We start from the raw sequence: 13,440 nt of genomic DNA, 5'->3' as shown, positions 1-13,440 counted from the left end.
TGCTGTGAGTTTTACTGGATAAGATGACATAATAATCACTAATATTAAATTCCGTGCTTCTTTTACAGGGAATCGATACCAATCAAGCGTGATGGACATTTTTCTTACATTATTGCCCTGACAAAAATAATGGTTGAAACAAAATTTCTGTGATAATCATGAGAGTATGAAAAACATATATAGTAGCATACTTCGTCAATGAGAGTTTGACCGACATAACACATTATGAATGTGCAACTGACAGTAGATGCTTGCATCATAAGATGAATTATCATAGCTGCAGCGTTACTGTCTTCCCATTCCTAAAATTACAAGTATTATCGTAAGTAAAATCACTATTATCCTTTTGCACAATTTAATTGTCACTATAACTTTCACACATTAATTTTCATAGATTACAAGTTCATAGTATAAACATATGATCATTCTATACCGTGACAACGTTATATCCAATCACGCATCCTATACTCGTTTCGACCATGATCTCGAGAAGAAAAAGGTACGTTGTGAGTTGTTCAACATTCTTTAAAAATCTGAAAAATCAAATTAACTACATCATCTCTTAAACTATTTTCATTTTTCTCTTCACTCACCCTTTCACCTTCGTCTGGTATTTCACAATGTCCACAATTTTCTCGTGCACAACCATCTCGTTCACATCCAATTGTTTCGTAAGCTGGCATATTTTATTCAATAAAATGCGTAACAAGCTGCTCGAATGTAGACAAAACATCACGCACATGCCAATAGTACCGCACATAATGGTATAGGTAAGGAGTCCACCTAGGACTTGGATGATGAATATAATCTCGTAAATCGGGCTAACTTGTTCGTTGAAAAAGACGAAATAACCCGGACACGGTAGCAATCTCTTAGTCGTGTTATTCGGTAAAAGGATTCTCCCCTTCGAAAGGGGGAGAATCGTTCGATAACCCAGACCTGCGCTATATGTGACGATCGCGATCATCGACATCACTCTGTGCCCAAAACTCGCTTTCGCGCGAAATATCAATTGATCTTCCTCCGTGGTGTTCAACCAATCCTCCTTCATCTCGTCCAACAAGACTCTCAATTTGTTAGTCCATCGTAACACTAATGAATATTTGCATAATTGCAGGTAACCGTTCACCTGTGGTATCATCATTTTCATCTTCTTTCTCCCGTTCTTCTCTTTCAAAAATACGTGCAAAAATCCTGGAACCAATACTATTAATTGCAACGTGTAACAGGTAAATATCAAGTACCAATTCAAAATCTTTGAAAGTGTGGAAGATGAGACGCGGTTTGGCCATGCGCCCAATATTCTCAGAAGCGGATACGCGAACCATACGGTATGCCTCATCCCGTTTTCCGCTTTCCCTACTCGAGACATTTTAATGATCGATAGAATGGAACTGTCTATGTTGTGACAGAAGACATCAATGATTTCAGGAGACTTTTTTGCGCTTGCGTGTTATAAAGATTTAAATATCCGCAAATATGAAACGATTTTAATGCATGTGGGGAATAATGTTTTGAATTTTTACAAAAGGATAAGAAAATTGGATGAAATTACCGCTGCTCGCGATGCATGCCCCCTATGAGAAGTTTTATAGTATCTGCTATCTCTTTTTCTAAAAACGGTTTTAGAAATGTTCACCAACAATAAGGTAATATTTTTTCAGAATTCAATGGTATATTCATTTGTATAAATTACATCTTAATACATTGAATCTGTGTATTTTACTTTAAATATTTTGCACGTGTATATTTATATATATTAAATATATATATATATATATATTTTATTCTAATTTTAAATACTTAAATTTTTCATAAACGTTTATATAAAAATTCACAGTTTAAATACTTAACACATTTGCTATTGTTATATATAAAAAAATAGTTTGATCATGTTAATTTTTCACAACATGAAAAAAAAATAAATAAAAAAATGTAAAATAATGAGCAATAATAATTAATAATTCTTTTCAGCATATCTATATATATATGAAATGAATATATATAGATATGAATATATATGAAAATTTTATGAAAATTAATAATCAATATTTGTCGTAAAAAATATCTCATATATACATACGTGATAAAAAACATATTAAAGTATTGTGAACGTGTACTTGTAATGAAATTAAACATGTAAACTTTCACGGAGTTACGATTTTCCAGAAAAATGTTTTTATTGGTTGCAAAGTTTACACGGGAACCATAATTACCGGAATGATAAGTAAATGTGAAAGGGTTCTATACGAGGGGAACAAGTTACACATAAAGTTCTGTAAAAAAAATAGAAGAAAATAAAAATGACAATAATATGAAAATTATCTTTTAATCTCAGTCGACTGCTTTCTGTTGTATCGCACGTATTTGTTTAAAAAAATGAGCTTAAGCAACTGTTCGTAATATGTTCAAATATCCTACAGATGTCTTTACGATCTGAAAAATATAATTAGAATAATGTATGAAAAGAATAAAGGAAATTTAATTTTTTCTTATAAATACATACATCGGTAAAAGTGATCAACGATATGTCTACAATTTTACCAGCTGTGACTTTTATTGGATAATTCGACATAATAATAACCAGTATCAAGCCACGCGCTTCATTCACAGGTAACCGATACCAATCCAATGTTACAGATATTTGTCTCACTTTATCACTCTATAAAAAATAAGATTTAAAATATATACACAATTTCGCGTTAAATTTGCACTATATTTATATTTGTAAAATAATCGATAACGTACTTCGTCTATGAGAAGTTGACCAATATAACAAATCGTTAACGTGCAAAATATACAAAGGAACTCCAAAATAAAATAAACTATTAAAGCTGCACCGTTACTGTTCTCCCATTCCTAAAATATGTTATCAATGTTACATCCTAACTATCTTATAATTTATATTTCAGAATCATGTACCGTGATAAGGCAGTATCCGATCACGCAAGCTCCACACACGTATTCGAGAATTTCGCAAAAATAAAGATAAGACGTGAGTTGTTCGACGTGATTTAAAAAGCTGAAATGAGATTTCGTGCACTCCATAAATATGAATATAATCTCTTCTCGTATAAAATATATATCCATATATCAAATTTTTAAAGAATCATTTCTATACTCACTCTATAATCTTCATCTGATACTCAACAATATCCGCGAGCTTCTTACGCACAACCCTTTCGCATTCATCTGACTGACAGGTAAGATCGTTCATCTTGTTTATTAGTATCTTCAACAAACTGCACATGTGTAGGCAAAGCATCGTAGTAATTCCCGTAGTACCGCACAGAGTAGTGTAATTGAGAAATCCACCGAGAACTTGGATGGTAAAAATAATCTCGTAATTCGGTGTTACTTGTTCGTTGAAAAACATGTAATAACCGGGACACGGTAGCAATCTTACAGTCGTGTTATCCGGAAGAAGAATCCTTCCTTTCAAGAATGGAAGAATCATCCGATAACCGACACCAGAACTGTACATAGCGATCGCTATTGCTATCATCATTTTGTGGCCAATGTATGCCCTTGTGGTGAAAATCCACATATTTTTGTCGGTGGCCAACGAGTAATCTCTCTTCACCTCATTCAATATTATGTTAAATTCCTTTATTTGTCGTAACAGAATCGTATACTTGGACACTTGTGTGATACCGTTCATATGCGGGACAAACATTTTAATTTTTCCGCCTAAATTTGCTTCTTTCAAAAAAATGTACAAAATCCCTGGGATCAAGACCATCAATTGAATGAGATAACAGATAAATATTAAACAGCATTTCAGAATTGTTGATAAAACGGAGGATGGCGAGGATTTTGGCCACGCGCCTAATATTTTCAAAAGCGGATACACGAGTTTCAAGGAGTAAGGTTGTCCCATTGACTTCCCTTTTAACGACAATCAAGTCAGAGCTCGTACGTGACTGGCAATGTTGGAGAAATGATATTCGTTTCCAAAGATTTCATTGCGCTTGCGTGTGATGAAATGTTAAATAATGTTGGCAAATTCAAATGCGAATTGCTGTTATTAGAATAATCGTGAAGCATGAAAAGATTGCGAAACAGTTATTTGAATTTTTACAAAAGAATGAGAAAATTGATTGAAATTATGTATATCCCTAGCATCGCATGAATTGCACCCCATGGAGAAACTCGTAATTATACCTTGATATTTTTCCATAAACTTGAACTATTTCGATTAATATTTATCTTGATAATTTTTCAAAATCGAAATCAAAGTTTGGGATGAGAAAATTGTAAAATATTTGGAAAAATATCTACAATTGTATATTGTAAATTCTAACATGATGCACAAGTTATAATGATGATTTTTTATAATTTTCCAGAACACTGTATCGTATACAAAGTTTGCAGTTACCATCTCTGTTGTGATAAATATAAAATAAATACAAAGGGTATGCTGAAAGAACAAAATTGTACACAATTTTCTCATAATTGCAATTCAATTGTTTAAATTTTGATTTGAAAAGAAAGTGAACAAAGTGCTGTGTACATAGTAATACCATTTTTGGCTAACGTATCATATGATAGATTTCATGGTAATTTTCTAACAAACGTACGATTTTAAGTAACTTGTTGTAATATATTCATATATCCCACTGAACTCTTAATGATCTAAAAAGTAAGTAACAAAAAATTTGTAAAAAAATAATAATAATAAGTCCAACGTTTTGATACTTACACTAGTAAAAGTGACTAAGGACACGTCTACAATTCTTCCTGCCGTGACTTTTATTGGATAATTCGACATAACGATTAATAATATCAAGCTGCGCGCCTTTTTCACAGGTAATCGATACCAATTCAATGTGCTGCACGCTTGTCTAACATTCTCGCTCTATTAAAGGTAAAATTTCTGATAAATGTCCTAATAATTAAATGATATTTGATTTATTTTTATCCATAAATGATAATAAAAAGTATACTTCGTCAACTAGAAGTTGACCGGCATAGCATACTGCGAACGTGCCAATGAAGCAAGTTACTTGGAAGATAATGAAAATTACTGTAGCCATAATATTGTTGTCTTCCCACTCCTAAAAGATATATTATTGATATCATCGTCATTTTCGATACAATGCATTGAATTGCATATGTGCAATTTCGTTCGTACCGTGATAAGACAGTATCCAATTATGCATATGATCAGTACTTCGAGAATAATTTCGAAAAAATAAACAGAGGGGACGAATTGGTTAAGCTCATTCAAAAATCTGAAATGAATCATATTTCGATCACGTTGCACGTTTCTTATTAAACAATTCTCTTTCGTATTTCTCTTTCGAAACTCACTCTATGATCCTGGTCTGATAGTCGACAATATGGGCGATCTTCTCTTGCACAACTTTTTCGTCTTTGTCATTCGTAAGATCCATCACCTTGTTCGTCAAGATCTTCAACAAACCGCACATATGCAAGCACAGCATCAAACAGATACTCTTGGTGCCGCATACAGCTGTATAAATGACGAATCCGCCAAGAACTTGCAGGATGAAGATTATCTCGTAGTTCGGGCTAACTTGCTCGTCCAAGGAAAAAAAGTAACCCGGACAGGGTAACAATCTTATAGTTACATTGTTCGATAAAACGATTTTGCCTTTCGAAAATGGAAGAATCGCTCTGTAAAAAAAACCTCCACCGTACATAGTGACCACTACTACCATCGTCAGCTTGTGCTCGATGGACGCCCTTGTGCTGAAAATTTGTCGATTCTCCTCCGTGGCTGTCATCCAATCCTTCTTTATCTCGTCCAATAATTTGGCAATTTCCTTCGTTTTTCGCAATAGAATCGTATACTTAGCCATTTGTACGATGCCGTTGATGTGCGACATCAGCAGTTTAATCCTCGACCTGCCGTTTTTCACTTTCAGAAATATGTACAGAAGGCCTGGGACCATGAATATCAATGTGAGCAAATACGAGAGAAAAATTATAACGTAATTTGATATTTTGGCGAACGCGGATGATGAGACGCTCAATGGCCAGTAGCCGAGCATTCTCGAGAACGGATATGCAAACCAGAAGGTATGCCTTATGCCCTCTTTCGCGTTTCTGATTCGAGCCATTTTTTAATCGAATGAAAGCTTGTTCGTGACTGATGTTACTGCACACGATGATATCACCCCTTTAGGAAACTTCATTGCGCTTGCGTACATAAAATGTTAAATACGCAAATTTAGAAATGAATCGCTGTTATTGAAACAGTTCTTAATCCATGAAGAAATTATAGAATAGATTTGAGTTTACGAAAGGATAAGAAAATTAGTTAAAATTATACGTTTACGTGAATTGAATTTTATGATGAATTTTTTCTTTTTTTTTTGTTTTTTTTTGTGGATGAAAAGTTTCGTTGCGATAACATTGATATTTTGTCGTGATATTTACTTTTTCAATGAATGATTTTTTGATGATGATTTTAAAATATTTGAAGAAATATTTTATGTACGTAATATGTGTGAAAAAATCGATATTTACTTTATTACTTCTACCATAATTCAAAATTACGATAATATTTCTATAATTTTTTGTAATTTTCTAGAAAAGTTTTCCAAAGTTTATAGTTTGCAGGATGATTGATTACCACTTTGATGAAACAGATATAAAAGGGTTTAATATTCGTGGGGGACAAGTTTTCTACATAATTATGAATCAATTATTAAAATTCCATATAAGATAGAAGGAGAACAATATGAAAACGGATTTAAAACTCTTTGTAAATTTGAAAATGCATTTATGTTCAATATAATTTCATTCAATTGCAGTGTATCATATGTTTCATTATGTAACAAATATAATTTGTTGATATTATCAACGGTTGAAGTATGGCTACAATTGATTGTCAGTATTAGTGATATCGATTTAGTAGAATTTTCGAAACATAGAGAAGAACGAATGTGCTCCTCTCTGTTCTCCGAAAAATTAATCTATAAAACTAATTATAATAAAGATTATAAATAAAATATTGAAGTGTAAATAATCGTAAATAAATTAGAGAGTTAGTTTTCATATTCTTGCAAATATTCTTTCAATACAAATACTAAAGATATTTGAAAATAGATTATTTCAATAAAAAGTAATATCAAGTATGCAAAGAAATAGAATTTATATTATAATTATTAAAATTTTATGTAAAAGAAAAAGAGATATTGTAATTACGGTTTTTAAAAATATCTAACACAAAATAAGTTCAATAATTTAATTAATTAGCAATAATAATTTAGATATGTAAAAAAATAATCGAGAAAATATTTTTATTTTTAAATGTTGTAATAGAGAATATGTTTCTATCTCTCTATTTATATTATTTTTTTTATTTCATGAGATTTATAAATAACAAAAAATTATATGGTAATTTTCTTCATACTTACTATAATTGGTAAATATGGATAAGCATACATTTATAACTTTGATCATCATTAATTTTAGAAAATAATTGGATATAATGGTCATCAATATCAAATACTAGGCTTTCTTCGTCTAAAAACAATATCAATTTAACGTAATACATGTTTGCATTATTGAACACTGAAAAGAATATTCAAGACAAAATAATGCACTTTATATTTTATCGATGATAATTGAATTAATATAATAAATGATAATAAAAAAAATTCTATATATAATATATAATATATTCTATATATAATATAAAATAAAATATTAAAGCTGTATTATTATTGTTTTCTTATTCTTAAAATATAATTAATATTATACATAGAAATGATTATTCTATAATTTTTTTTTTTTAGAATCATTCAACCATACCATGATAAGGCAATATTTACGATCACAAGGTTATACACACATATTCAAGAATTTCGCAAAAATAAAACGTAAAATAAAAAATTGAAATCAAATTTCAATCGTTGTGCACTCCATTAATATAAATATAATCATTTTCTATATAAAATATTCATATATAATATATTAAATTTTTAATCAATTATTTATACTCACTCTATACGATTTTCATTTGATATTCAACAATATCTGCGAACTTCTTACATATATCTCACTTCAAATGGACTGGTAAGATCATTTATCTTGTTTATTAGAATCCATAATAATTGCACAAAGCATTATACTAAATTCTATGGTACTGCATAGAATAGTATAATTGAGAAATCCAGCGAGTTTATATAATAAAAATAAACTCGTAATTTAATATAAATCGTTAAAAAATATGTAGCAATTGGAACCTTAGATAGCAATCTTATAGCCGCGTTATTCGATAAAGGATAATTTTGTCTTTCAAAAAAAAAATCACTTGATAACTGACTTGATAAAATATGTTATCATCATTTTGTAATCGATACTTTGTGATAAATTTTGATTTAATAGAAAATGGCGTCTTGGCTATGCATCTAATATTTTCAAAAGCTCATCTAAGTTTTCAAAAAATAAGATTATCTCACTAATTTTTTTTTCAGCGACAAATCAAAATTCTATATTTGCTAATTGTGAAAACGATATTAGTTTCAAAAAATGTTATTTTATTATACTTGTGTGTGAAATGTTACTTTATATATACGCAAATTTAAATATGAAATATTATGAAAATAACGCAAATTTTTATAAATGGGGAAAATTAATTGAAATTATATGTATATTCCTAATACTGCATGAATTGCATCCCATGGAGAAGCAATTCAATAGCAATTCATATTTTTCTATAAATTTCAAATATTTGATATTTCGAATATTATTAATTTAATAATTTTTTAAAGTCAAAATTTTTGATAAAAAAATTTTAAATGTTTGGAAAAATATTCTATATACATATACAATGCAATAATTGTGAGAGGATTTAATATTCAAATAACATATATAATTCAAGCATAACGTGTAAGTTATAATAGTGATTTTTTGTAATTCCTTATCGTATCGTTTATGAAATTTAAAATGAATAAATTATTACCAATTTGTTGAGATAAATGTAAATGTTGGAGGAACAAAATTATACACAATTTTCTCATAATTGCAATTCAATTATTTAAATTTTGATTTGATAAGAAAGTGAACAAAGTGCTGTGTACATAATTCAATATCATTTTTGGCTAATCGTATAGTAGATTTCATGAATCTTCTAAAAAACATAAAATCTTACGTAACTGTACGTAACATATTCATATATCCCACTGCACTTTTAATGATCTAAAAAAAATACGTAATAACATGTGCAAAAAATATATATACAAGTCTGATATTTTGATACTTACACTAGTGAAGGTGACTAAAGATAAATCCATAATTCTTCCTGCAGTTACTTTTATTGGATAATGTGACATAAGGATCAGTAATATCAAGCTGCGCGCCTTTTTCACAGGTAATCGATACCAGTTCAATGTGTTATATGCCTGTCTAATATTCTCGCTCTATTACAGGTAAAATTTCTATTAAATATCTGAACTAATACTTAATACATTTTATCTATAAATAATAATAAACGATTTACTTCATCAAGTAGAAGTTGACCGACGTAGCATACTGAGAACGTGCCAATGACGCAAGTTACTTGGAAGACAACATAAATCACCATAGCCATAGCATTGCTGTCTTCCCATTCCTAAAATGCAATTAATATATCACTAAAATCATCATTATTCTCAATATAACGCATCAAATCATTCGTACCATGATTATGCAATAACCAATTATACATATAATCAATACTTGGATAACAACTTCGATAAGATAAATAGCGGGTACGAATTGATCAAGTTGATTCAAAAAACTGAAATAAAGATTTTCGTAGATTAAATTACACTTTCTAATAATTTGTATAATTAACTATCTTTGTATTCTTTTTCGATACTCGCTCTTTGATCCTCGTTTGATACTCAACGATGTGCACGATCTTCTCCTGCACAACTTGTTCATCACTGTCATTCGTAAGATCCATCACCTTGTTCGTCAAGATCTTCAGCAAACCGCACATATGCAAACACAGCATCAAACAAGCGCTCTTCGTGCCGCATAAAACTGTGTAAATGATAAATCCGCCGAGAACTTGTAGCGTGAAAATTATCTCGTAGTTCGGCGTAGCTTGCTCGTTCAAGGAACCAAAGTAACTCGGACAAGGTAATAATCTTACTGTCATGTTATTCGGTAAAAGGATTTTGCCCTTCGAAAGTGGAAGAATGGTCCTGTAAAAGAAACCTCCACCGTACATGGTGACCACTATTACCGTTGTCAGTTTGTGCTCGATGGACGCCCTCTCGCTGAAAATTTGTCGATTCTCTTCCGTGGCTATCAACCAATCCTTTTTTATCTCGTCCAATAATTTGCTAAATTCCTTCGCTCGTTGCAATATAATTGTATATTTAGCCATTTGCGCGATGCTGTTAAGATGTGGCATCAGCAATTTAATCTTCGTTCTGGGATTTTTCACTTGCAGAACGTACAGAAGGCCTGGGATCAAGACTATCAATTGCAATAAATACAGGATAAAAATTGTGAAGGAATTAAAAAATTTGGTAAGCGCGGAAGGAGAGACCAGTGGCCAGTAACCGAGCGTTCTCGAGAACGGATATGCAAACCAGAAGGTATGCTTTAACCCTTCTTTCGCGTTTCTAATTTGGACCATTTTTCAGTCCGATGAAAGCTTGTTCGTGACTGACCATATTGCATACGATAATATCGCCCTTTGAAGAATATCATTGCGCTTGCGTACATGAAATGTTAAATACGTGTACAAAGAAATGAATCGCTATTATTGAAACGGAGGGATTGGTGAATAGCGATTTGAGCTTTTACGAAAGGATTGAGAAAATTGGTTGAAATTATACGTATGGATTATGCTCGAATTGTACGGTGAATTTCCTCTGCGGAAAAGTTTCGTTATAATAATACTCATGTTTTTTTTTTAGGATTCATCTTTTCAATAAATAAATAAACGATTTTTTTATGATAATTCTAAAATTTTGAATTTAATATTTTAAAATATTTGAAAAATATTTTATATGATAATTATAAAAAAATTAAATTTTTATTTTATTTCTTTAATTGTAATTAACAGTTATGATAATATTTTTGTAATTTTCAAGAAAAGTTTTTGCGAAGTTTATAGTTAATGGGATTGATGATTACCACTTTAGTGAACAGATGAAATGGTAGTATTCATAGAGGGCAATTTTCTACATAATTATGGTCAATTATTGAAATTTCACATAAGATGGAAAATAATGTAAAAATGGTTTCAAAGCTCTAAACGATAGTGAAGACCATAACCACCGTGTTTGAGAGCATAATATTATTTTCAATTAAATATTGTGTATTATGCGTCGTTCTGTAAATAATTTGTTGATGCGTTGATGGATTTAGCGAAGCATCATAGCTATCGTGAAATACAGGAAACGATAATTCTAGTCAACGACGATATTGATGATATCATATTGATAGAGCTATTCCAGAAACATACAGAAAAACGAACGTGTCTCCGAATAAAAATAATATATCATATAAATAAAATATTGAATATGTAAATAATTGTAAATAAATTAAAAGTGAAGAATAAGTTTTTAAATTTTTGCATAGTTTATTCGATATATCTAAATATCAAATATTTGAAAACAGATTATCATAATGGTAAGTAATGAGCATATATCATGTATACAAAAGTATACGTTGCGTCATGTATAAGTAGTACAATTATACTATAATGATTAAAATTTTATAAAAACAGTCAAAATATTGTAATTTCAAATTTTAATATAATACAAGATAAAAATAATAATTTAGTAAAAAAAAAATGATCAAGAAAATATTTTTATGTCTCTAATATATTTCATGAATATTGTGGATAATATTAAATAATTTAAGTAAGACATTAAGTAATTTCTTGCAATTTTTTTGATACATTCATTGATATGTATTAAGAGATGAGAGCCATATCAAAAAAATTAAATGATGCTATATCTTCATGACTTCGAAAATATATTTTACAGAACATAAGATAATACGTTCATCTTTTAATTAATTTTACAGTATAATTGAACATATAATAATTACCTTTTTTGTTGGAATATCAGTTTAATATGATGCATATTTATATGTAAATTATTTATGTGTAATGTATTTTATATTTTATCGAGAAGAAATTAATCAATGCAATAAATATATAAAAAAGAATATAAAAATTTCAATATAAAAATAAACTATTGAAATTGTCTCATTATTATTCTTTTAAAATATGAACAATGTTATACTCAAAGAATAACTATCTTGTAATTTTCAGGAATATTCAACTGTGATGTGATAAAGCAATGTCTAAACATCTAAGAATCATATTTCAATCATCATACACTCTATTGATCTATTGAATAATTTCTAATTTATAAACACAATCTTTTTCGGAATAAAATATATATATACAATATATATTGAATTTCTACTCACTCTGTAATATTACTCTTCATTTGATATTCAACAATATCCGCAAGCTTCATAAGCACAAGTCTTGTCATCAATTTTATCAGACTGGTAAGATCATTCATCTTATTTATTAGAATCCTTATTAAACTCCACACGTGTAGTCAAAATATCGTAATAATTCACTCAATATCAATTATATCAGAATGAAAATATAATTGAAAAGTACATCAAGAATTTATATCATAAAAATAATCTCGTGATTCATTCGTGTATATTATTTCTTAAAAAATGTATAGCAATCTTACAGTGTTTTTTCGATTTAAAGATCTATCTTTCTAAAATGAAAGAATCTGAGATCAAGTCAAATGAAATAAAAAATAAAAAAATTAAACATCATCTTTTTGATAAAACAGAAAGTGTTTATTTTTGATCATGTGTTTATATTTAAAAAAACGAATAGTTTCACAATGTTTCAAGGAATAAGATTATTTTATTGATTTTTAACGATAAGTTATAGTTTGTACTGATTGCTAATATTACAGTACTTATTTTAATTTTATTGTATTTGAGAATATGAAATGTTACACGATATTTTGTTGCTGTTATAAGAATGATCATAAAGCATGAAAAGATTGCGAAACATATTTAAATTTTTATGAAAAATTTTACGAAAATTGGTTATATACATCTTTAGCATAAAGATATATAGCCAATATTGCATTTCATAGAAAATTATTTCGTTGATGAGGCACTTTATTTTTCCACAAACTTTAAATACTCGAATATTATTACTTTGATAATTTTTCAAAAATCAAACTTTTAATAGAAAATTATAAAATATTTGGAAAATTATCTTATATGCAAATATATATTTATGAAAATTGTGAGAGAATTTATTATTCATAAATTCTAGCATGATGCATAAATTATAATGACGATTTTTAAATCTAGAGATCGTATCGTTCATAAAGTTTACAATTATTATTATTCTTTGATAAATATAAAATAAATAAAAAGGATACTGGAGGAAAAAATTATACGATTTTC

The 13,440-nt window shown here is 29.1% G+C and overlaps 4 protein-coding genes and 1 long non-coding RNA gene across 8 annotated transcripts in view; 1 reads left to right on the top strand and 4 right to left on the bottom strand.

Annotated features, from left to right (window-relative positions):
• Positions 1 to 1,372, bottom strand: part of LOC102681556 (odorant receptor 49b-like) — a 1,892-nt gene extending 520 nt beyond the window's left edge. For 2 of the 3 annotated variants that reach the window (XM_031510238.1, XM_031510237.1), the window contains exons 1-4: positions 594 to 1,372; positions 434 to 533; positions 192 to 302; positions 1 to 117 (exon numbers count right to left, since the gene is read on the bottom strand). In XM_031510238.1, the coding sequence (XP_031366098.1) occupies positions 1 to 117; positions 192 to 302; positions 434 to 533; positions 594 to 1,372 (1,107 nt within the window). The remainder of the gene's footprint in view (positions 118 to 191; positions 303 to 433; positions 534 to 593) is intronic. The other variant, XM_031510239.1, reaches the window with a different exon arrangement.
• LOC102672063 lies at positions 176 to 10,452 on the top strand. The gene is made up of 10 exons (XR_004150404.1): positions 176 to 322; positions 395 to 499; positions 1,118 to 1,649; positions 1,975 to 2,613; positions 2,913 to 3,203; positions 5,892 to 6,045; positions 7,770 to 8,049; positions 9,284 to 9,346; positions 9,405 to 10,101; positions 10,418 to 10,452. It is a non-coding gene; the product is annotated as an uncharacterized LOC102672063 (long non-coding RNA).
• LOC102671486 lies at positions 2,152 to 3,880 on the bottom strand. 2 transcript variants are annotated; one of them, XM_006615142.2, is made up of 5 exons: positions 3,126 to 3,880; positions 2,923 to 3,022; positions 2,749 to 2,859; positions 2,507 to 2,662; positions 2,152 to 2,436 (listed from the first exon to the last, which is right to left on the bottom strand). In XM_006615142.2, exons 1-5 carry the CDS (start codon positions 3,878 to 3,880, stop codon positions 2,386 to 2,388), a joined length of 1,173 nt encoding a protein of 390 aa, XP_006615205.1. In that variant the 3' UTR covers positions 2,152 to 2,385. The 2 variants fall into 2 exon arrangements, with proteins under 2 accessions (XP_006615205.1, XP_031366113.1); XM_031510253.1 differs by having other exon boundaries at positions 2,152 to 2,662.
• LOC102671708 (odorant receptor 4-like) lies at positions 4,445 to 6,241 on the bottom strand. Its single transcript, XM_006615144.2, has 5 exons — positions 5,314 to 6,241; positions 5,135 to 5,234; positions 4,947 to 5,057; positions 4,703 to 4,858; positions 4,445 to 4,635 (listed from the first exon to the last, which is right to left on the bottom strand). The coding sequence occupies exons 1-5, from the start codon at positions 6,084 to 6,086 to the stop codon at positions 4,585 to 4,587; spliced, it is 1,191 nt and encodes a 396-aa protein (XP_006615207.1). The 5' UTR covers positions 6,087 to 6,241; the 3' UTR covers positions 4,445 to 4,584.
• On the bottom strand, positions 8,834 to 10,662 carry LOC102671943 (odorant receptor 4-like). Its single transcript, XM_006615145.2, has 5 exons — positions 9,840 to 10,662; positions 9,655 to 9,754; positions 9,476 to 9,586; positions 9,240 to 9,395; positions 8,834 to 9,174 (listed from the first exon to the last, which is right to left on the bottom strand). Exons 1-5 carry the CDS (start codon positions 10,604 to 10,606, stop codon positions 9,124 to 9,126), a joined length of 1,185 nt encoding a protein of 394 aa, XP_006615208.1. The 5' UTR covers positions 10,607 to 10,662; the 3' UTR covers positions 8,834 to 9,123.
• Between the last annotated feature and the right edge of the window lie 2,778 nt (positions 10,663 to 13,440).

The sequence above is a fragment of the Apis dorsata genome, unplaced genomic scaffold (assembly GCF_000469605.1).
Source record: "Apis dorsata unplaced genomic scaffold, Apis dorsata 1.3 scaffold_217, whole genome shotgun sequence".
NCBI lineage: Eukaryota > Metazoa > Arthropoda > Insecta > Hymenoptera > Apidae > Apis > Apis dorsata.
This window is presented reverse-complemented; position numbering and strand designations above follow the sequence as displayed.